Source organism: Eptesicus fuscus, chromosome 1 (genome assembly GCF_027574615.1).
Source record: "Eptesicus fuscus isolate TK198812 chromosome 1, DD_ASM_mEF_20220401, whole genome shotgun sequence".
NCBI classification, from domain to species: domain Eukaryota; kingdom Metazoa; phylum Chordata; class Mammalia; order Chiroptera; family Vespertilionidae; genus Eptesicus; species Eptesicus fuscus.
In genome coordinates, this window is record NC_072473.1 from 52,895,823 (window position 1) to 52,919,687 (window position 23,865).

Below are 23,865 nucleotides of genomic sequence, written 5' to 3' on the forward strand. Positions count from 1 at the left end.
AACATAGTACTGGAAGTCCTAGCCATAACAATCAGATAAGAAGAAGAGATAAAAGGCATCCAAATTGGAAAGGAGGAAGTAAAATTGTCATTAGTCACAGATGACATGATATTGTACAGAGAACACCCTAAGGACTCCACCAGGGAACTACTAAACTTAATAAATGAATTCAGCAAGGTAGCAAGATACAAAATTAACACCCACAAATTGATGGAATTTTTATACAACAAAAATGAACTCTCAGAAAGAGAACTAAAAAAGCCATCCCATTTACCATTGCAACAACAACAACAAAAATAAGACACCTAGGAATAAACTTAACCAAGGAGGTAAAAGACCTGTACTTGGAAAACTATAAGACACTGAGAAAAGAAATAGAGGAGATACAAACAAATAGAAGTGTATGCCATGTTCATGGATTGAAAGAATTAACATCATTAAAATGTCTATACTACCCAAAACAATCTACAGATTCAACACAATCTCTATTAGAATACCAATGGCATACTTCACAGAGCTAGAACAAAAACTCCAAAAATTTATATGGAACCACAGAAGACCCGGAATAGCTGCAGCAATCTTGAGAAAGAAGAATGAAGTAGGAGGGATCACAACACTGGATATCAAGTTATACTACAAAGCCATTATAAACACCTGGTACTGGCACAAGAACAGGCATATAGACCAATGGATCAGAACAGAGACCCCAGAAATAAACCCACACCATTATGATCAATTAATATTTGACAAAGGAGGCAAGAATGTACAATGGAATAAAGGCAGTGTCTTCAACATTGATGCTGGTAAAACTGGATAGACACATGCAAAAAGAGGAAACTAGACCACTAACTTACACCATACACAAGAATAAATTCAAGATGGATAAAAGATTTAAATGTAAGGCATGAAACCATAAGAAATCTTATAAGTAAAATCTCATACATAGGCAGTAAAATCTCATCCATCTCACGTAGCAATATGTTTACATATACATCTCCTAAGGAAAAAGCAACTGAGAAAATAAACAAATGGGACTATATTAAAATAAAAAGCTTCTTCACAAAAAAAGAAAAAGCTTCTGCACAGCAAAGGAAAGCACCATCAAATTGAAAAGGGAACCCACTGAATGGGACAACATATTTGCCAATGATACATCTGATAAGGGGCTAATATCCAAAAATATATAAAGTACTCATACAACTCAATAAGAGGAAGACAAACAGTCCAATTTAAAAATGGGCAGAAGACCTGAACAGACATTTCTCCAAGGAGGACATACAAATTCTCAAGAGAAGCAAGAAAAAATGCTCAAAGTCATTAATCATCAGAGAAATGCAAATTAAAACCACAATGAGATATCACCTCACACCTGTCAGGAGGGCTAATATAAAAAAATCAACAAACAGAAAAAAAACCCAAGATGGCGGCATAAGGTAAACAACTGAATGTGCTGCCTCTCACAAGCACACCAAAACTAGAACTAAAAGACAAAACGACTATCACACAGAACCATGGGAAAGATGGTGGAATAGAAGTTCTACAACTAGAAGGAAAGAAGCTCATTGAGACTGTGTAGGAGGTGCAGAGGCTCGGAAAAGCAGAGATACGGAGGCGCGCACAAATCAGGCTGGCAACTGGGTGTGCTGTTTTTTCCAATTGGAAGGGAGATACAAGCTCCCGACTCCTCTGAACTCGTTTCCGGCGAGACTCTGGGGACCCAGACTCATATGGGAGAAACTGGACTGTCTGTCATCGGGTCGGAAAGTGAGGGTGGCTTTCACGCAGAGGTGCGCGCAGGAATCATTGTTTACTGAGCTGGGGCGCAGGACGCAGAACGCAGAAACGCAGAGATGCAGAGATGGCTGACTGGCAGCCATCGCTGTTTTCCACGCCCTAGTGATTCCCTAAGACCCCGCCCCACCCAATTTATAAACCCGCCCGAGCTGTGCACAGCAGCTTTTGCATAAGAATGGCCTGCCCTTTTGCAGCTTAACCTAAAAAAAATTACAGCTGGGTCAGACAGCTCCAAAACTTCCAAACCCTAAACAAAGAGAAGAAATCTGCAGATTTCCCTGTAGCTCCTGCTGGGTGGCTGCACACAATAGCAGACTTGCACCTCCTTGGAGATCCAGGAACCAGTGTACCTAGAGGTCAGTGTGAGACAACACCAGATTTCAACTCTTCACATACATAAGTGACACACTCAAGAGGCAGACTTAGTGAGCAACAAAACCCCACTGAAGCAAGTCCTGCCCCATAAGGTTGTCTCCAGCACAGCAGTTCTTCCATTATAGACACAGCCGATCCTCACAGCCAATTGGCCTGGAGGTCAATTCCTCCCAGTGTACCAACAGCAATCAAGGCTTAACTACAACAAGACTGTGCACCCAGCCCACAAAAGGGTGCACCAAGAGTGTCCACCTCAGGTGATTGGGGAGGCTGAGCCACTGGGCCTTATAGGTCATCTACCACACAAAGCCACTCCATCAACACAGGGAAGCAGCCAAAATGCGGAGACAAAGAAACATGTCACAAATGAAAGAAATGGAGGAAAGCAAACTACTGGATATAGAATTCAAAAACACAGTTATAAGGTTACTGAAGAATCTTCTAGAAACCACCAAGAAACTTAGTGACACCTCTGAGGAACTTAGTGAGACCTTCAAGGATCTTAATGAGAATGCCAGAAAAATGGAAAAGGACCAGTTAGAAATTAAGCATACACTGGCTGAAATAAAGAATAATATACAGAAATCCAACAGTAGACTAGAGGATCCCAAGAATCAAACCAAAGATTTGAAATGTGAGAAAGAAAAGACACCCAACCAGAAAAACAAAAAGAAAAAAGAATCCAAAAATATGAAGATAGTGTAAGGAGCCTCTGGGACAACTTCAAGCGTACCAACATCCAAATTATGGGGGTGCCAGAAGAAGAGAGAGAGCAAAATATTAAAAACCTATTTGAAGAAATAATGACAGAAAACTTTCCCTACCTGGTGAAAGAAATAGACTTATAAGTCCAGGAAGCGCAGAGAACCCCAAACAAAAGGAACCCAAAGAGGACCACACCAAGACACATCATAATTAAAATGCCAAGGGCAAAAGACAAAGAGAGAATCTTGAAAGCAGCAAGAGAAAAACAGTTAGTTACCTACAAGGGAGTACCCATACGACTGTCAGCTGATTTCTCAACAGAAACTATGCAGGCCAGAAGGGAGTGGCAAGAAATATTCAAAGTGATGAACAGCAAGAACCTACAGCCAAGATTACTCTACCCAGCAACGCTATCATTTAGAATTGAATGTCAGATAAAGAGCTTCACAGACAAGAAAAAGCTAAAGGAGTTCATCACCACCAAACCAGTATTATATGAAATGCTGAAGGGTATTCTCAAAGAAGAGAAAGAAGAAAAAGGTAAAGATAAAAAAATTATGAACAACAAAGTGACAACAAATACAATCTATCAACAAATGAATCTAAAAATCAAGTCAATAAAAAATATGATGAACAGAATAAACTGGTGAATATAACAGAATCAGGGGCATAGAAAGAGAATGGACTGATAATTCTCAGGGGGAAAGGGGCGTGAGGGGTGCGGGAAGAGATTGGACAAAAATCATACACCTATGGATGAGGACAGTGGCGGGGGTAAAGGAATAGAGTGGGGGGGAAATCAGGTGGAGGGGAGCTATAGGGGGAAAAAAGAGGAACATCTGTAATAATCTGAAAAATAAAGATTTATTTTTAAAAAATCAACAAACAACAAGTACTAGCAAGGATATGGAGAAAAGGGAATGTTCACTGCTGGTGGGAATGCAGACTGATGTAGCCATTATGGAAAACAGTATGAAATTTCCTCAAAAAATTAAAAATTGAATTTCCGTTTGACCCAGCAATCCCACTTCTGGGAATATATCCTAAAAACTCCAAGACACCAATCAGAAAGAATATATGCACCCCTATGTTCATAGCCCCGCTATTAAAATAGCTAAGATTTGGAAACAGCATAAGCGCTCTTCAGTAGATGAATGGATAAAAAAGCTGTGGGACATTTACACAATGGAATACTATGCAGCTGTAAAAAAAGAGGGATCTCTTACTCTTTGGGACAGCATGAATGGACCTGGAAAATATCATGCTAAGTGAAACAAGCCAAACTGCGAAAGACAAATATAACATGATCTTACTTACTTGTGGAATCTAATGAATAAAATGAATTGACCAACAAAATAAGACCCAAAGCAGGGAGGCATGGAACAGACCTACCTCAATGATGTGGGGTTGGGAAGACAAGAAGAGATAAACCAAAGAACTTATATACTTATAAGCATAGCCCATGGACACGGGCAATAGGGTAGTGAAGACCTGGGGGGGGGGGTAGGGACTGGGAGGAAGGGGGAAAAGGGGGGAATCGTAGCTATTTGTAATAATATCAACAATAAAAAATATATTTAAAAAATTAGAATAAACTAGTGAACTAACAACATTAATGTCTACTTCAAGTAAAGAGCAAACACATTACTTAGAGCATTTTATATTTCCCACACATGTTACTGAGAACTCTACAATACATGCGTCATACTATTTAAGCTCCAAAATCATTTTAAAATGTAGGTAACAAAATATTCACAATTACACAGTAGTGTCAAAGATTATTTAAATTTTAACTGACAGTTGGTCTAATACTAGAAAAACGATCCCTTATGCTAACTTCCTATTGTTATTAATATTGATAATTATTTTTGACATTTTAAAACACATTAAAATATAATTTTTCAAGGCATTTTAAAATACCTCACCAAATTGTTTTTCTATCTCCAAAAGATGTGGGAAAAGTAATCAGGTAAATAAATTAAAATAGTATATAATAAGTAGGGTTAGAATTCAAGTGCTGCCTGTTTTCCCCAATTCCATTCTAGTGAAAAGAACACAAAAGAGTCATAGGCACAGAGAGTGGACTAGAAGTTGCCAGAGAGGAGGGGGTTAGGGGTTGGGTGAAAATGGTGGAGGGACTAAGAAGTACAAATTGATACTCACAAAATAGTCCCAGGGATATAAAGTATAGCATAGGGAATGTAATCAATAATATTGTGATAATTATGTATGGTGCCAGTTGGGCACTGGAAATATCAGGGGTAACACTACGTAAAGTATATGATTGTCTAATTACTAAGCTGTATACCTGAAACCAATGTAAAATAAAATTGAAAGGAAAAAAACACAAAAGACTTAAAATATAGTGGTGTTCTATAAATTTGTTGTTATAAAGATTTTGATGAAAATATGACTACATGTCAAATTATATTCCTAACAATATAGCCACCAAATAGGTAGCAAAATTTTGATACTGTTAGCTTATGGTATGGATGTCAGTCATATCCTGTCACTACTATACTTTGTTTCTGTAAGGTTTTCCAAAAAATGATGACAGGTAAGAAGTCAACAACTCATGGTATATGTGAAAATAACCTACATGCCATGCCACTTCAAGACTCAGCCTACACACACACACACACACACACACAAAGACTCAGCCTACTCTTATGACTGGTTCCCAGAGAACATTCATCCTCATTCGTGGCATAAATTTTAAGCTCACCTCTATTGTCTTAACCCAGGGGTGGGGAATGCCCTGCCCATGGGCCATATAAGGCCCGCAAAATCATTTGGTCATACCCTGCCAAGGTATTAGGGGTGAGTTAATTAAATGTTTGACCAAATATAGCAGGCTAGTTTTTAGATTGATAATTTTGTATGGCCCTCAAATGATATTATAAATATCCAAATGGCCCTTGGCAGAAAAAAAGGTTCTCCACCCTTTAAGACTTAAGCCATCTATGGAACCAACATGCTTTTTTTAAAACCCTTCCCATTCCTGTCTTCTTGGCATACTAGGCTTATGAGAAGCTTATGCCATAAACTTTGTGAGTGCTCTACCCTCAAATACTGCCAAATCCTACCAAATAGAACTCATTCATCATTCACTTTATTCAAAGGTTGTTCCTTGAGTATAAGTGGGAAAGCTATCCTGCTGGGTCAGATCAGGGGGGAGTCTGAGGAACAGCAGCCACACATGCAGCTTGCCCCCATCCAAGGAGCAGTAGCTGTGCGAGCAGCCCGCCCCCATCCGAGGAGCAGCAGTCCCCCAAGAACCCTGCCCCCGTCTGAGGAGCAGAAGCTCATCAGCAGCCTGCCCACGTCCCAGGAGTAGCAGCCACACGAGCAGCCCGTCCCCGTCCGAGGAGCAGCAGCCGCACAAGCAGCCCACCACTGAGGAGCAACAGGTGAGTGCAGCCCGCCCCTATCTGAGGAGCAGCAGCCCACACCTGTCTGAGGAGCAGAGGCCACAAGAGCAGCCTGTTCCCATCTAAGGAGCAGAAGCCTTACGAAAAGCCCGCACCCATCCAAGGAGCAGCAGCTGTGCGAGCAGCTCGCTCCCATCCAAGGAGCGGCAGTCCCCGCAAGCACCCCGCCCCTGTCGGAGGAGCAGAAGCTCATGAGCAGACATCCCCCATCCCAGGAGCAGCAGCCATGCGAGCAGCCTGCCCCTGTCCAAGGACCAGCAGCCGCATGAGCAGCCAACCTGCATCGAGGAGCAACAAGCGAGTGCAGCCTGCCCCTGTCTGAGGAGCAGCAGCCCAAACTTGTCCGAGGAGCAGCAGCCACATGAGCAGCCTGTCCCCATCCAAGAAGCAGCAGGCGTGTGAGCAGCCCAACCCTGTCTGAGGAGCAGCAACTGTGCAAGCAGCTTCCCCCCACCAGCTAGAGGAGCCACCACTGCTGCAAACAGTGCCCACCAGAGAAGCTGCTACCAACAGAAGAGCAGCCACTTCCATGACTGCCCAAGGAGCAGCTGCCACCTGAGGAGCCACTGCCACCCAAGGAGCAGCCCGTGCACGGCTTGACATCTAGATCAGTCAGTGAGAGCAAAAATAGGTAGACACGAAACCCCCAGAGGAAAGAAAGGAGGAATTGCCAGAAAAGCAGCTAAGTGAATCGGAGGCATGCAATATGTCAGAAAAAGAATTCAGAATAAGGGTCATACAGTTCATAAACCAGATGGATGAAAAAATCAACAACTTATGTAAGAACCAAGAAGAAATGAAAAGTGATATAGCTGGAATAAAAAATACCATGGAAAGTTTCAACAGTAGACAAGGAGAAGCAGAGGACCGAATTAGCGAATTAGAAGACAGGGAAGCAACACACCCAAACTAAACTACAATTGGAGAAAAAAATTAAAAGACAGGAAGAGAGCCTAAGGGAGCTTTGGAACAATAAGAAACAAAGCAACATATGAATAACAGGGGTGCCAGAAAAATACAGAGGAACAAGGGTGAGAAAAGCTATTTGAAGAAATACCAGAAAACTTCCGTGATGTGGGGAAGAAAAAAGTCACACAAGAACAGAGAGTCCCAAACAAGATGAACCCGAAAAAACCCACACCAATACACATCATAATTATGATGGAAAATGTTCAGGACAAAGAGAGAATCTTAAAGGTTGCAAGAGAGAGACAGAAATTTACCTACAAGGAATCTCCCATTAGATTATCAAATGATTTCTCAATGGAAACACATCAGGCCAGAAAAGAATGAAAGGAAATTTACAAAGTGATGCAAAGCAAAGGACTGAATCCAAGAATACTCTATCCAGCAAAGCTATCATTCAAAATTGAAGGGGAAATAAGGAACTTCACAGACAAAAAAAAAAAAAAAAGGCTAAGGGAATTTATCACTACGAAGCCAGCAATGCAAGAAATACTAACGGGACTGGTGTAAAAAGAAGAAATAAAAAGGGAAGAAGGAACACAGACACAAAAAAATAAAAAAGGCTACAAACAAGTACCTATCAATAATAACTTTATTTTTTTTATTTTTAAATTTCTTTATTGATTAAGGTGTCACATATTTGTCCTCATCCCCCCATTCCCATCCCCCCCTCCCCACGCATGCCCCAAATCCCTGTTGAACTTAACCGTTGGATAGGATCATATGCATGCATACAAGTCCTTTGGTTGAACTCTCCCCCTCCCCCCACCCTCCCCTATCCTCCCTCTGAGGCCCGATAGTGCGATCGATGCCTCCTTGCTTCTGGTTCTGTTCTTGTTCCTCAGTCTATGTTGTTCATCATTTCCCCTAGATGAGCGAGATCATATGTCACTAGATATATACTTATGAGAACTGAATGTGAGACAAGCAATAATAGTTATGCTGACAGGCAAATGAATCAGTCTGTAGTGAGTTTCTTTCTGGACCAACAGTTCTTTTGAGACCCAATTTCAATGTCCACCAGTTCCTTATGTGTACATGTCAGCACTGACCCCTCAGCTCTGGACGGTGGACAAATGGTGGTAACGGAGGTCCGACTCCCTCTGGTTTGGTCTCGGCCGGACCCAGGGGCACGGCTTCACCTGGACTAAGGGGCACGTGGCCTCACCCGGACCCAGGGACGCTTGGCCTCTCCCAGACCCAGGGGCACGTGGCCTCACCCGGGCCTCGGTGCACGAGGCCCCACCCGGATCCAGGGACACATGGTCTCACCCGGACCTAGGGACGCTTGGCCTCTCCCAGACCCAGGGGCACGTGGCCTCACCCGGGCCTAGGTGCACGAGGCCTCACCCGGATCCAGGGACACATGGTCTCACCCGGACCCAGGCGCGCTTGGCCTCCCCCAGACCCAGGGGCACGTGGCCTCACCCGGGCCTAGGTGCACGAGGCCTCCCCCGGATCCAGGGACACATGGTCTCACCCGGACCCAGGGACGCTTGTCCTCTCCCAGACCCAGGGGCACGTGGCCTCACCCGGGCCTAGGTGCACGAGGCCTCACCCGGATCCAGGGACACATGGTCTCGCCCGGACCCAGGGGTGCGTGGCCTCTCTCAGAGCCAGGGGCACGTGGCCTCACCTGGACCTAGGTGCACGAGGCCTCCCCCGGATCCAGGGACACATGGTCTCACCCGGACCCAGGCGCGCTTGGCCTCCCCCAGACCCAGGGGCACGTGGCCTCACCCAAGCCTAGGTGCACGAGGCCTCCCCCGGATCCAGGGACACATGGTCTCACCCAGACCCAGGGACGCTTGTCCTCTCCCAGACCCAGGGGCACATGGCCTCACCCGGACCTAGGTGCACGAGGCCTCACCCGGATCCAGGGACACATGGTCTCACCGGGACCCAGGCACGCTTGGCCTCCTCCAGACCCAGGGGCACGTGACCTCACCCGGGCCTAGGTGCACGAGGCCTCACCCGGATCCAGGGACACATGGTCTCACCCGGACCCAGGGACGCTTGGCCTCTCCCAGACCCAGGGGCACGTGGCCTCACCCGGGCCTAGGTGCACGAGGCCTCACCCGGATCCAGGGACACATGGTCTTGCCCGGACCCAGGGGCGCGTGGCCTCTCTCAGAGCCAGGGGCACGTGGCCTCACCTGGACCTAGGTGCACGAGGCCTCACCCGGATCCAGGGACACATGGTCTCACCCGGACCCAGGCGCGCTTGGCCTCCCCCAGACCCAGGGGCACGTGGCCTCACCCGGGCCTAGGTGCACGAGGCCTCCCCCGGATCCAGGGACACATGGTCTCACCCGGACCCAGGGACGCTTGTCCTCTCCCAGACCCAGGGGCACATGGCCTCACCCGGACCTAGGTGCACGAGGCCTCACCCGGATCCAGGGACACATGGTCTCACCCGGACCCAGGCGCGCTTGGCCTCCTCCAGACCCAGGGGCACGTGACCTCACCCGGGCCTAGGTGCACGAGGCCTCACCCGGATCCAGGGACACATGGTCTCACCCGGACCCAGGGACGCTTGGCCTCTCCCAGACCCAGGGGCACGTGGCCTCACCCGGGCCTAGGTGCACGAGGCCTCACCCGGATCCAGGGACACATGGTCTCACCCGGACCCAGGGACGCCTGGCCTCCCCCAGACCCGGGGTCACGTGGCCTCACCCAGGCCTAGGCGCATGAGGCCTCACCCGGATCCAGGGACACACGGTCTCACCCGGACCCAGGGACGCCTGGCCTCCCCCAGACCCAGGGACACGTGGCCTCACCCGGGCCTAGGAGCACGAGGCCCCACCCGGATCCAGGGACACATGGTCTCGCCCAGACCTAGGGGTGCGTGGCCTCTCTCAGACCCAGGGGCACGTGGCCTCACCTGGACCTATGTGCACGAAGCCACCCGGACCCAGGGGCGCGTTACCTCTCTCAGACCCCTGGTCGCATGGTCTCACCCGGATCCAGGGGCGCACGGCCTCACCCGGACTCGGGACCCAGCCTTACCCGGATCCAGGGGCCCACGGCCTCACCCGGACCCAGGGTTCAGCATCACCCGGACCCAGGGGGATGTTACCTCTCTCAGACCCCTGGTCGCGTGGTCTCACCTGGATCCAGGGGCGCATGGCCTCACCCGGACCCAGGGTTCAGATTCGCCCGGACTCAGGGGCACATGGCCTCACCCGAACCCGGAATCCAGCTTCACCTGGACCCAGGGGCGCGTGGCCTCACCCAAACCCAGGGGCATGAGGCCTCACCTAGACCCAGAGGCGCGTGACCACATCCGAGCCCAGAGGCTCGCAGGCTCGCCTGGACTCGGGTCTCAGCGGGGTATCGTCCTCCCGATCCCAACTCCTGTTGGTCAACTCCCTCTCAGCAATTCCCTCGGCCATCCTCTAAGAGTTCCAGGGCGGCTGCCGCAGAACTCGTTGGGCGGCGGGCTCGGCAAGGCTCCGGTGTGCCCGGTGCACGGCGGTGGGCTGGTCCGGTGTCGCTGCGTCGGCCCTTGGGTCTGCAACGGTGGCCGGTCGCTGAGCGTGCGCACCTGGCCACTTCGGGGCATTGAGATTCTTGAAGGACTCGGAGGTCAGCAAGCACGGAGTCTCCCACCCCATGTCTCCCAGGGGCTCGTCTGTCCGTGCTCGGCAGCGAGTGGAGCCGGAGACCGCCGGGGGAACTGCGCCGAGCACGTTCCAGGCCGCCATTGTGTCGCCTGAGCCATAGTTCTTAAAGTGTGGACTTTGGGTCACCGGCATCAGCATCATCCTGCGTACCCCTCTCTTTTATTCTAGTTGTAGAGCATCTGCTCAGCCAGCCCCCCGGTCTTTATGGCTGGTGTCTGCTCTGCTCTCCCGTCGTAGTCTCAATATTGTTGTGGTAGGCAACGATCAGGCTGCCGCCCTATGTCTCCATCTTGGTCCTCCTTTGTACAGTTAAGTCTTGATTGTTGTTGGTGTCACTGGGAGGAATTGTCCTCCAGGCCAATTGGCTGTGAGGACCCTCTTTGTCTATATAGGAAGAGTTGCTGTGCAGGAGACATGTTTGTGGGCCGGGTCTTGATGCAGCAATGCCTTGGCGCTCACTGAGTCTGCCTCTAGAATGCCTCCCTTATGCAAGTGATTGAAATCTGGTGTCATCTCACACCAACCACTAGATGCCCTCGTTTCTGGGTCTCCAATGTAGTGTGGGTCAGCCACTACCTGAGGCACTCAGCAGGAAAAAGCTTCTGCTCAGCTTGACTGGGGCGGAGCTACATGGTGGAGCCTACAACCTTGGCTTCCTGTCAGCCCCGCCCTATGAGGCTCCTGCGTCTGTGTCCCTCTGTATTCCTTGCAAACACCTCTGAGAGAAACGCGCCCTGGAGTTTCGCCCACTGCCAAACAGTCCAGTCCCTCCCCTAATGAATCTGGACTCCCAGATTCTCGCCTGGAACTGGGTTTCAGTGTAGTTGGAACTGGGTCTCATCGCAGTCTGGCGTCCCTGTCTCCTTCCCAGCAGGGCCACCCAGTGGCGCAGGCAAAAGTCCGTACTCTGCGCACCTTCCAGTGCGCGCGTCTGGAGCCGCCGCTTCTCTGTGCCTCCGCCACCACAGCCCAAATTCATTCCCCCAGCGTGCGCCTGGCTTCCCAGTGTTTCGCCCGGAACGGGGGTTCAGTGCAGTCGGAACTGGGGTTCAGCACGGTCCTGAGCTTATGTCTCCTTCCCGCTAGGGCAGTTCAGTGGCGCAGGCAACAGTCCGTCCTTTGCGCCCCTTCCCGTGCGCGCCTCTGGAATTCTGCCTTCCCCCGCTCCTCTGTGCCTGCGCCCCACAGCCCAGATTCATTCCCCCAGCCTGCGCCTGGCTTCCCAGGGTTTCGCCCAGAACTGGCGCTCAGTGCAGTTGGAGCCGGCGCTTAGCGCACTCCGGAGCCTTTATCTCCTTCCTGCCAGTGAACGCCGGCCAGGCCGTCAGCTGCCCCTTCCTCTCCGGCTCCATCCTCCCCGCAGGCGCGCGTGCTCGTGTCTCCGCCAGTTTCTCCATACCTCAGGCTTTTACGGCTTCCCCGATTGTCCCCGTGGCCTTCTCCTTCCCCCCAGCTGTGGGCATTTCAGTCCGCCAGCTCTCCTGTGGTTCTGGACGATGTCCGTTCTGACCTCTAGTTGTGCCTTTGAAATTGTTGTGCCCGGCTGCAGGTTAGGTGTTTCACCTATGCCGCCATCTTGGTTTTTTCTCTCAATAATAACTTTAAACGTAAATTGACTAAATGCTGCAATCAAAAGACATCGAGTGACTGAATGAATAAAAAAACACAACCCATATATATGCTGTCTAAAAGAGACATACCTCAGAACAAGGGACCCACACACACTGAAAGAGAAGGGATAGAAAAATAACTTTCAGGCAAATGGAAATGAAAAAAAAAAGCTTAGATAGCAATACTTATATCTGACAAAACAGACCTCAAAATGAAGGCCATAACAAGACATAAGGAAGGCCACCTCATCATAATAAAGGGATCGAAACAACAAGAGGCTATAAGCCTGATAAAGATATATGTACCAGAAGTAACACCCAAATACATATAAAAACATCTGGAAGATATCAAGGGAGAGATCAACAAAAATACAATCATAGTAGGGGACTTTAGTACACCATTGTCATCATTATATAAATCCTCTAGACAAAGAGACAGCAAAGAAATGGCAATCCTAAATGACACACTAGATCAGATGGACTTAATTAACATCTTCAGAACATTTCACCACAAAGCCACGGAATATACATTCTTCTCAAGTGCACATGGGAAATTTTCAGGGATAGACAAAAGATTGGGACACAGGCAAAGTCTCTGCAAATTCAAGAAGATTGAAATCATACCAAGCATCTTCTCAGACCACAATGGCATAATATTAGAAATAAGCTACAATAAAAACAATCAAAAAACTTAACACACTTGGAAGCTAAATAGCATGCTATTAAAAAATGATTGGGTTATCAAAGAGATCAAAGAATAAATTAAAACCATCCTGAAAACGAATGACAATGAAAACACAACAATCCAAAATCTATGGGATACAATGAAAGCAGTCCTGAGAGGGAAGTTTATAGCTCTACAGGCCTACATAAAAAAAAAAAGAAAAGAAAAGAAAAAGAAAAAATGGTAGTAAATCATCTAACTCCAAAACTTAAAGAATTAGAAAGAGAGTGACAAGAAAAGCCCACAGTGAGCAGAAGGAAGGAAATAATAAAGATCAGAGAAGAAATAAATGACATAGCGACAAAAAAAATCAATACAAAAGATCAATGAAACCAAGAGCTGGTTCTTTGAGAGGATAAACAAGATTGAGAAACCTCTAGCCAGGCTCACCAAGAAGCAGAGAGGACCAAAATAAAATCATAAATGAAAGAGGCGAAATGACAACAAACCCCACAGAAATACAAAGGATTGTTAAAAAATACTATGAACAACTGTATTCCAACAAACTAGACAACCTGGAGGAAATGGACATATTCCTAAAAAAGTACAACCTTCTAAAACTCAATCAGGAAGAATCTAAAAATCTCAATAGGCCAATAACAATGTAACTGGGTTTCCGGCCTCAACTCCAGATTTCCCTCAGATAACACCTGGGACATGCTACCTAGGTTGTGATCCCACGTCAATGAGGCGCCAGCCAACCTGGGCACAGGCTCCTGTGAGTTCTGAAGCACACTCCCCTCTGACCGGCCCAACGCTTTAGCCCAGGGCACTGCAACCATGTGAACAGCAGACACGTGAGCAGCCAGTTCCTGTCCAAGGAGCAGCAACCCCACAAGCAACCCGCCCTAGGCCTAAAAGCAGCAGCTTCATGTGGCCTGCCCCTGTCCAAGGAGCAGCAGTTGTGTGAGCAGCCAGTTCCCCCATCTGAGGAGCAGCAACCATGCGAGCAGCTCGCCCCATCTGAGGAGCAGCAGCCGCTTGAGCAGCCCACCCATGACTGAGGAGCGGCAGCCCTATGCAGCCGGCCCCTGTCTGAGGAGCAGCCCGCACCCTGCACCTGTCTGAAGAGCAGCAGCTGTGCCGCACGAGCAGCTAGCCCCCTTCCAAGGAGCAGCAGCTGTGCAAGCAGCCCGCCCCCATCGGAGGAGCAGTAGCTATGTGAGTAGACCGCCCCCTTCCGAGGAGCAGCAGCCGCATGAACCGCCTGTCCCCATCCAAGGAGCAACAGCTGTGTGAACCGCCTGCCCCCATCCAAGGAGCAGAACCTGTGTGAGCAGCCCACACCCTTCTGAGGAGCAGCAGCCACATAAGCAGACCACCCACGTCCAAGGAGCAGCAGCCCTGTGCAGTCCGCACTGATCAGAGGAGCAGCAGCCACGTGAGCAGCCGGCCCCGGTCCAAGGAGCAGTGGACACGAGCAACCCATCCCCATACAAGGAACAACAACCTCATAATCAGTCCACCCCCATACAAGGAACAGCAGCTATACGAGCAGCCTCCCCCACCAGCCAGAGGAGAAACCACTGCTGTGAACAGCACCCACCAGAGGAGCCCCTGCCAACTGAGAAGCAGCTGCTACAGTGACTGCCTGAGGAGCAACAGCAGCCCGAGAAGCCACTGCCACCCAAGGAGCAGCTGCTGCACGGCTCCACATCTACATCTGTTGGTGAAACCAAAAATGGGTAGACAAAGATACCCCCAAAGGAAAGAAAAGGAGGAATCGCCAGAAAGGCATCTAAGTGAAACATAGGCATGCAATATGTCAGAAAAAATATTCAGAATAAGGATCATAGAGTTCATAAACAGGATTGAAGAAAAAATCAACACCTTATGTAAGGATCAAGAAGAAAGGGATGAAAAACTCAACAACTTATGTAAGAATCAAGAAGAAATGAAAAGTGATATAGCTGGAATAAAAAACACCATGGAAAGTTTCAACACTAGACAAGGAGAAGCAGAGGACCGAATTAGCGAATTAGAAGACAGATAAGCAAAACACAGCCAAACTGAATTCCAACTGGAGAAAAAAATTAAAAGACAGGAGGAGAGCCTAAGGGAGCTATGGGACAACATGAAATGAAGCAACATATGAATAATAGGGGTGCCGAACAACAGGAAGAGGAACAAGTGTTAGAAGACCTATTTGAAGAAATAATGTCAGAAAACTTCCCTGATGTGGCGAAGAAAAAAGTCACACGAGCACACAGAGTCCCAAACAGGATGAACCCAAAGAGACCCACACCAAAACACATCATAATTACAATGGCAAACATTCAGGACTACGAGAGAATCTTAAAGGCTGCAAGAGAGAGACAGAAAGTTACAAACAAGGGAACTCCCATTAGATTATCAAATGATTTCTCAACAGAAACACATCAGGCCAGAAAAGAATGAAAGGAAATTTACAAAGTAATGCAAAGCAAGGGACTGAATCCAAGAATACTCTATCCAGCAAGGCTATCATTCAAAATTGAAGGGGAAATAAGGAGCTTCACAGACAAAAAAAAAAAAAGGCTAAGGGAGTTTTTCACTACCAAGCCAGCAATGCAAGAAATGCTAAAGGGACTGGTGTAAAAAGAAGAAATAAAAAGGTAAGAAGGAACACAGACACAAAAAATAAAAATGGCTACAAACAAGTACCTTTCAATAATAACTTTAAATGTAAATTCACTAAATGCTACAATCAAAAGACATCGAGTGGCTGAATGAATAAAAAAACATGACCCATATATATGCTGTCTACAAGAGACCTACATCCGAAAAAGGGACTCCTACAGACTGCAGTGAAGGGATGGAAAAACATCTTTCAAGCAAATGGAAAGGGAAAAAAAGCAGGGGTAGCAGTACTTATATCTGACAAAAGAGACCTCAAAGTAAAGGCCATAACAAAAGATAAGGAAGGCCACTTCATAATAATAAAGGGATCGATAGAACAAGAGGATATAACCCTGATAAACATATATGCACCCAATGCAGGAGCACCCAAATACATAAAAACTTCCTGAAAGATATCAAGGGAGAGAGGACAACAACACAATCATAGTAGTGGACTTTAATACACCACTGACAACACTGGATAAATCCTCTAGACAAAAAATCAGCAAAGAAACAGCAATTCTAAATGACGCACTAGATCAGATGGACCTAATTGACATCTTAAGAGCATTTCACCCCAAAGCCACAGAATATACGTTCTTCTCAAGTGCACATTGGACATTTTCAAAAATAGATCACATATTGGGTCACAAACAAAGTCTCCCCAAATTCAAAAAGATTGAAATCTAATCAAGCATTTTCTCAGACCACAATGGCATAATATTAGAAATAAACTACAATAAAAACATTCCAAAAAATTCAAACACTTGGAAGCTGAATAGTATCCTATTAAACAATGATTGGGTTATCAGTGAGATCAAAGAAGAAATTAAAAACATCCTGGAGACCAATGACAATAAAAACACAACAATGCAAATGCTATGGGACACAATGAAAGCAGTCCTGAGAGGGAAGTTTGTAGCTCTACAGGCCTACCTCAAAAAACAAGAAAAAAATGTTAATAAATCACCTAACTCAACAACTCAAAGAATTAGAAAGAGAGCAACAAGAAAAGCCCACAGTGAGCAGATGGAAGGAAATAATAAAGATCAGAGCAGAAATGAATGACATGGAGACCAAAAAAACACTACAAAAGATCAATGAAACCAAGAGCAATAAACAAGATTGATGAACCTCTAGCCAGGCTCAACAGAAAGCAAAGAGAGAAGACCCAAATAAACAAAATCAGAAATGAAATAGGCGAAATAACAACAGACCCTACAGAAATACAAAATATTGGTAAAAAATACTATGAACAACTCTATTCTAAAAAACTAGACAACCTGGAGGAAATGGACACATTCTTAGAAAAATAGAACCTTCAAAAACTCACTCATGAAGATTCTAAAAATTTCAATAGGCTGATAACTATGGAATAAATTGAAGCAGTCATCAAACAGCTTCCAGCAAACAAAAGCCCGGGGCCAGACACCTTCACAGGAGAGTTATACCAAACATTCAATGAAGAACTAAAACCTATCTTCCTCAGACTATTCCAGAAAATTCAAGAGGAAGGAACACTTCCAAGCTCCTTCTATGAAGCCAGCATCACCCTAATACCAAAACCAGATAAAGATAACACAATGAAAGAGAATTACAGGCCAATATCCCTCATGAACATAGATGCTAAAATCCTCTACAAAATTCTAGCAAATCGGATCCAGCAGTACATCAGAAAGATCATACACCATGACCAAGTAGGATTTATCCCAGGGATGCAAGGATGATACAATATTCGCAAATCAATAAACGTGATACATCACATAAACAAATTGAGAGATAAAAATCACATAGTCATAACAATTGATGCAGAAAAAGCATTTGACAAAATCCAACACCCTTTCTTGAAAAAAACTCTCAGCATGGTGGAAATAGAAGGACCATACCTCAACATAATAAAAGCCATACATGACAAACACACAGCCAACATCATACTCAATGGGCAAAAACTAAAACCATTTCACCTAAGAACAGGAACAAGACAGGGATGCCCACTCTCACCACTCCTGTTCGACATAGTACTGGAACTTCTAGCCATTGCGATCAGACAAGAAGAAGAAATAAAAGGCATCCAAATTGGAAAAGAAGTAAAACTCTCCTTATTTGCAGATGACATGATACTGTACACAGAAATCCCTAAAGACTCCATCAAAAAATTATTAGACTTAATAAATTAATTTAGCAATGTAGCAGGTTTCAAAATTAATGCCAAGAAATCTATGGCATTTCTATACACCAATAATGAACTTTTTACAGAAAGAGAGACTAAAAAAGCAATCCCATTTACCATCGCACCAAAACAATTAAGATACCTAGGAATAAACTTATCTAAGGAAGTAAAAGACCTATATGCGGAAAATTACACGACACTGAAAAGAGAGATAGAGGAAGACATAAACAGATGGAAGAATATACCATGTTCATGGATTGGTAGAATCAACATCATCAAAATGTCCATACTACCCAAAGCAATTTATAAATTCAATGCACTTCCCATTAAAATACCAATGGCATATTTCACAGACCTAGAAAGAACTCTCCAAAAATTCATCTGGAATAAAAAAAGACCTCGAATAGCTACAGCAATCCTGAGAAAGAAGAACAAAGTAGGTGGGATCTCAATACCAGATATCAAGCTGTATTACAAAGCCACTGTTCTCAAAACATCCTGATACTGGCACAAGAACAGACATAATAGATCAATGGAATAGATTAGAGAACCCAGAAATCGACCCAAATCACTATGCTCAATTAATATTTTACAAAGAAGGCCTTAACATACAATGGAGTCAAGACAGACTCTTCAATAAATGGTGATGGGAAAATTGGACAGATACATGCAAAAAAAAATGAAACTAGACCACCACCTTATACCATACATAAAAATAAACTCAAAATGGATCAAGGACTTAAACATACGATGGGAAACTATAAAAATAGTAGAGGAATCCACAGGCAGAGAAATCTCAGACATATGTCGAAGCAATTTCTTCACTGATTTTGCTCCTAGGGCAATGGAAACTAAAGAGAAAATAAACAAATGGGACTACATCAAAATAAAAATCTTTTGCATAGCAAAGGAAATCATCAACAAACAACAAGAAAGTCCACTGCATGGGAGAACATTTTTGCCAATGATATCAACGATAAGGGTTTAATCTCCAACATTTACAGGGAACTCATACAACTTACCAAAAAGAAGATAAACAACCCAATCAATAAATGGGCAACTGATCTAAATAGACACTTTTCAAACAAAGACAGAAGGATGACCAAGAGATATATGAAAACCTGGTCAAAGTCACTAATCATCAGAGAGATGCAAATCAAAACAACAATGCGGTACCATCTCACACCTGTCAGAATGGCTATCATCAACAAATCAACAAAGGACAAGTGCTGGCGAGGATGCGGAGAAAAAGGAACCCTCGTGCACTGCTGGTGGGAATGCAAACTGGTGCAGCCACTGTGGAGAACAGTATGGGGTTTCCTCAAAAAACTAAAAATGGAACTCCCATTTGACCCAGTGATCCCACTTCTAGGAATATATCCCAAGAAAACAGAAACAGGAATTAGAAAGGATATATGCACCCCTATGTTCATAGCAGCACAATTCACCATAGCTAAGATTTGGAAACAGCCTAAGTGCCCATCAGCTGATGAGTGGATTAAAAAACTGTGGTATGTCTACACAATGGAATACTACTCAGCGGTAAAAAAGAAGGAGTTCTTACCATTTGGAACAACATGGATGGAGATGGAGAGCATTATGCTAAGTGAAATAAGCCAGTCAGAGAAAGAGAAATATCACATGATCTTACTCATTAATGGAATATAATAAACAACATAAACTGATGAAAAAAACAGATCCAGAGACGGTCAAACCTCAGAGGTAAGGTAGGTGGAGGGTGGGGGTAAGGGGGAGAGATCAACCAAAGGACTTGTATGCATGCATGTAAGCCTAACCAATGGACACAGACAACAGGCGGTTGAGGGCACGAGTTGGGGGGCGCGGGCAATGGGACTATAAGGACACATATGTAATACCTTAATCAATAAAGAAAAAAAAAGAAAGGTTGTTCCTTTAAAGGAAACCTGTTGTAAAACCTATGCTAAACTAGCTAGTTCCTTTGGTATATTTTAAATAATTAAATGTATTAAAATGTTATTTTAAATTTTAAAAAAATTCATGTATATTCCACTTGTGTGAAGCATCCTAAATCGAGACAAGTATAACTCTTATACCTGCATAAGCCTGTTCTGTCAGGCATGTTTGGTTTTTTTATACTCATTTGAGGACATGATTTTTATTGATTTTAGAGAGAGGAGGGGAAATGGGAGGGAGGGAGGAAGGACAATTGGGGGGGAGAGAGAGAGAGAGAGAGAGAGAGAGAGAGAGAGAGAGAGAAACAATGTGAGAGAGAAACATCAATTGGTTGCCTCTTGTAAGCACCCCGAACTGGGGATCAAACCCACAACCTAGGTATGTGCCCTGATAGGAAATCAAACATGCCAGCTATCTGTGTACCTGATAACACTCCAACCAACTGAGTGACACTCGCCAGGGCAGGCAGTGTTCTTTTTTTTTTTTTTCCAAACAGTTTACATTCAATACCATTCCACATCTGTTTCAGATGGATAGCACAGTGGAAGCATATTTCTTTACAGAATTTGATCAATCTTTGAGCTCTAAAGTCTTTTACATAAACAAGTTATTTGCATAAATATTTTGTTAGAGATATATATGTCTATGAGTATTATAATCTTAATGACCAAATTTCCATTTATTTCATTAATGGCAAATGTAAATTTCACCAATAGTTAAACTGATCATGGGAATATCTCCAAACAACCAGAACTAACCCTGTACTAAGAAAGAAAATTTTGGTGAATTGATTTGATATATTTTATTCTGTGATCACCTGATATTCAAAGCACCTATGTAACATCTCCAGAAAAAACACATTTTCACATAAAATCATTTAACTAGAAATTATTGAGTATCTACTATGTGTCAATCTGTGCTTGGCCTACATATTCAGTAAAAGACATAGTTTGTGCATATAGTTGCTATATTTTTTGTACTATTCCCTTGATTTTTCCATACTCAACACAACAGTACAAATTTTAGCATAGTACTGAGCATATAGTAAGTGCTAAATATATACTTACTTGATTGATATTAAAATATCAAAATCATTTAGGACTAATAATTTTAGCTGATCCCATTCTTCCCACCCTTCCCACCCTTATACTGTGGGGTTGGCAGACAGCAATAAGTCCCAAAGCAAAGAAAAAAATTTCCATAATCTTCATGAAGACACAAAGGAGGAATAGAGGGAGAGCATATTCTTATGTTATATTAAGAATAGAATAGCCCTGGCCGGTTTGGTCAGTGATTTGAGCATTGGCCCGCAGACTGAAGGTCTCAGGTTTGATTCCAATCAAGGGCACATCCATCATACCTCAGTTGCAGGCTTGATCTCCAGCGCTGGTCAGAGCACATGAAAGAGGCAACCAGTTGATGTGTCTCTCACATTGATGTTTTTCTCTCTCTGTCTCTCCCCCTCCCTTCTACTCTCTCTGAAAAATCAATGGAAAAAATATCCTTGAGTGAGGATTAACAGGAGAAAAAAGAATAACATACATTTTTCGATCACTGGCAGCATGTAAGAATAATAACTAGTACATGTTAAAGCAGTAAATAAATGTAGCATGTTGGCTTTTTAAGTCAATGTTTAAATTTAAACTTAGCTGAACTTTATAATATGCTTGAATTTACATTCATGGTTTTTGTTTATATTACCTAAGCCAGTAACAACTTTCTTCGTATTTATTCAGCATGTGGGTTTCTACTCCAAAGTTGTAACAGAGAATAAGAAGATATTCAGTCTGCAATTAAAAAAAAAGTTACATCAGATTCATGATTTCCTTAACATTAAAATATCTATAGAGATCATACTGGGCTTCTGGTCAAGATGGCAGTATAGGTAGATGCAGTACTGGCATCTTTCCACAACCATATCAAAATTACAACTAAACTACAGAACCACCATTATTCAGAATCACTTAATATCTAGCTGAACAGAAGTCCTATAATTTAGACATACAGAAGCAGTCACATTGTGACTGGTAGGAGGGACAGAGTTGTGGAACAGGCTGATCCCACAGCCACATGTGGTACTTAAAAATAGGGAGGAAGAGATCAACCAAAGGACTTGTATGCATGCATATGAGCATAACCAATGGACATAGATGGTGGGGAGTGATGGAATGTGCTGGGGATTGGGGCGGCTGGGGAGAGGTCAATGGAGGGAAAAGGAGACTTATGTAATACATTAAACAATAATGAACTTAAATTAAAAAAAAATAGGGAGGGATATCTGAGCTGCTGAGGTCCTCCCTAAGAATGGAGGGGTCCCATCCCCACACCAGGCCTCCCTGACCAGAGTTCCAGTGCCAGGAAGAGAAGTCCCATATCTTCGGGATGTGAAAACCAGTGGGGATTCCTTTGTTTAGCCCTCCCCCAAGAGAACCAGCAGGTAAGTGCCTTATCTGAGTCTCCATCAACCTAACACTGTTCACCCAGCCCTAGTGATTTCCTGATACCTCACCCTACCCAACCTGCAGGTCCTGCCAAGCCATTTTCAGTGGCTTTTCCATACAAATGGCTTGTCTGAGCTCATGTTGCAGACACTCCTAAAATATCTCAAAGGTCCACAAACCCCAAACAAGCAGCATCTGGCCTCGGTGTGCCCTGTACCTCTTGCTAAACAGCCCTAAGTCCAGCACTAGCAGCAGCCGGCCTTAGTCCACAGCTTGACCTCTCCCAGGCACCTCCAAGCACAACAGAAGTAGCAGCTCACTCTGTAGCTCATGTCAGGTGATGGCTGATCTTGGCCTAAATCCTCAGTAGGCACCAGAGCCAGTACACCTGGTAGACAGTTTCAGACCATTCTGGAGAACCACCCAACCACCTCCCGAAGCAGTGCACTCAAGGTGTGAACTCAGTAAACATGAGAGTCTCACTGAAGAGAGTCCTTCTCCTTGAGGTCAGGCCCTGGCACAGCAGCTGCTCTGCTGCAGTTGGGACCAGTCCTTGCAAATGATTAGCCTGGAAATAAATCCATCCCATTGACATGCCAATGGCAATCAAGGCTCAACTACAATAGGAGAGTACAGACAGCTGACATGGAGAGCTGTACCTGGAATGCCCAGCTCAGATGACTGAGGAGGCTATGCCTAATAGGCTCTACCTAATACACAGAAACAAACAAAGGGAGGCAACCAAAATGAGGAGACAAAGAAACATATCCCAAATGAAAGAACAGAACAAAACTACAAAAAATAACTACATACAATAGAGACAGGAAATATACTAGATGTAGAGTTCAAAACACTGTTTATAAGGATGCTCAATGAACTTAGGAGAAGATTAGAAGAACTTAGTGAGAACTTCAAAGAGGTAGGAAACATAAAAATGAAAACAGAAAACATTTTAAAAGTCTGAAATGAAGACTATGTTACAGGGAATCAACAGTAAAGAGGATAAAGCAGAGGTTCAAATCAATGATTTGGAAAAAAAGGAAAGCAGAAAACACCTAATCAAAACAGCAAAAAGAAAAAAGAATCCAAGAAATAAGGATAGTTTAAGGAGCCTCTAGGACAAATTCAAGCATACCAACATTTGCATCATGGGGGTGCCAGAAGAAGGAAAAAGAGAGCAAAAATTGAAAACCTATTTGAAAAATATAATAATTAAAAAGTTCCCTAACCTGGTGAAGGAAATAGACATATAAGCCCAAGAAGCAAAGAGAGTCCCAAACAAGATGAACCCAAAGAGGCCCACACCAAGACACATTATAATTAAAATGCCAAAGATTAAAAACAGAATCTTAAAAGCAGCAAGAAAAAAGTAGTTAGTTAGTTATCTACAAGGAAGTTCCCATAAAACTATCAGCTGCTTTCTCAGCAGGAACTTTGCAGGCCAAAAGAGATTGGCACAAAATATTCAAAGTGATAAAAAGCAACCAAGA

At 44.6% G+C, this 23,865-nt stretch overlaps 1 protein-coding gene across 1 annotated transcript in view; it reads right to left on the reverse strand.

Annotated features, from left to right (window-relative positions):
- The window catches only part of TEX11 (testis expressed 11), a 479,256-nt gene that overhangs the window by 390,496 nt on the left and 64,895 nt on the right, over positions 1-23,865 (reverse strand). Inside the window, exon 8 of the mRNA XM_054718924.1 lies at positions 21,636-21,721. Coding sequence (XP_054574899.1) covers positions 21,636-21,721 — 86 coding nt within the window. The remainder of the gene's footprint in view (positions 1-21,635; positions 21,722-23,865) is intronic.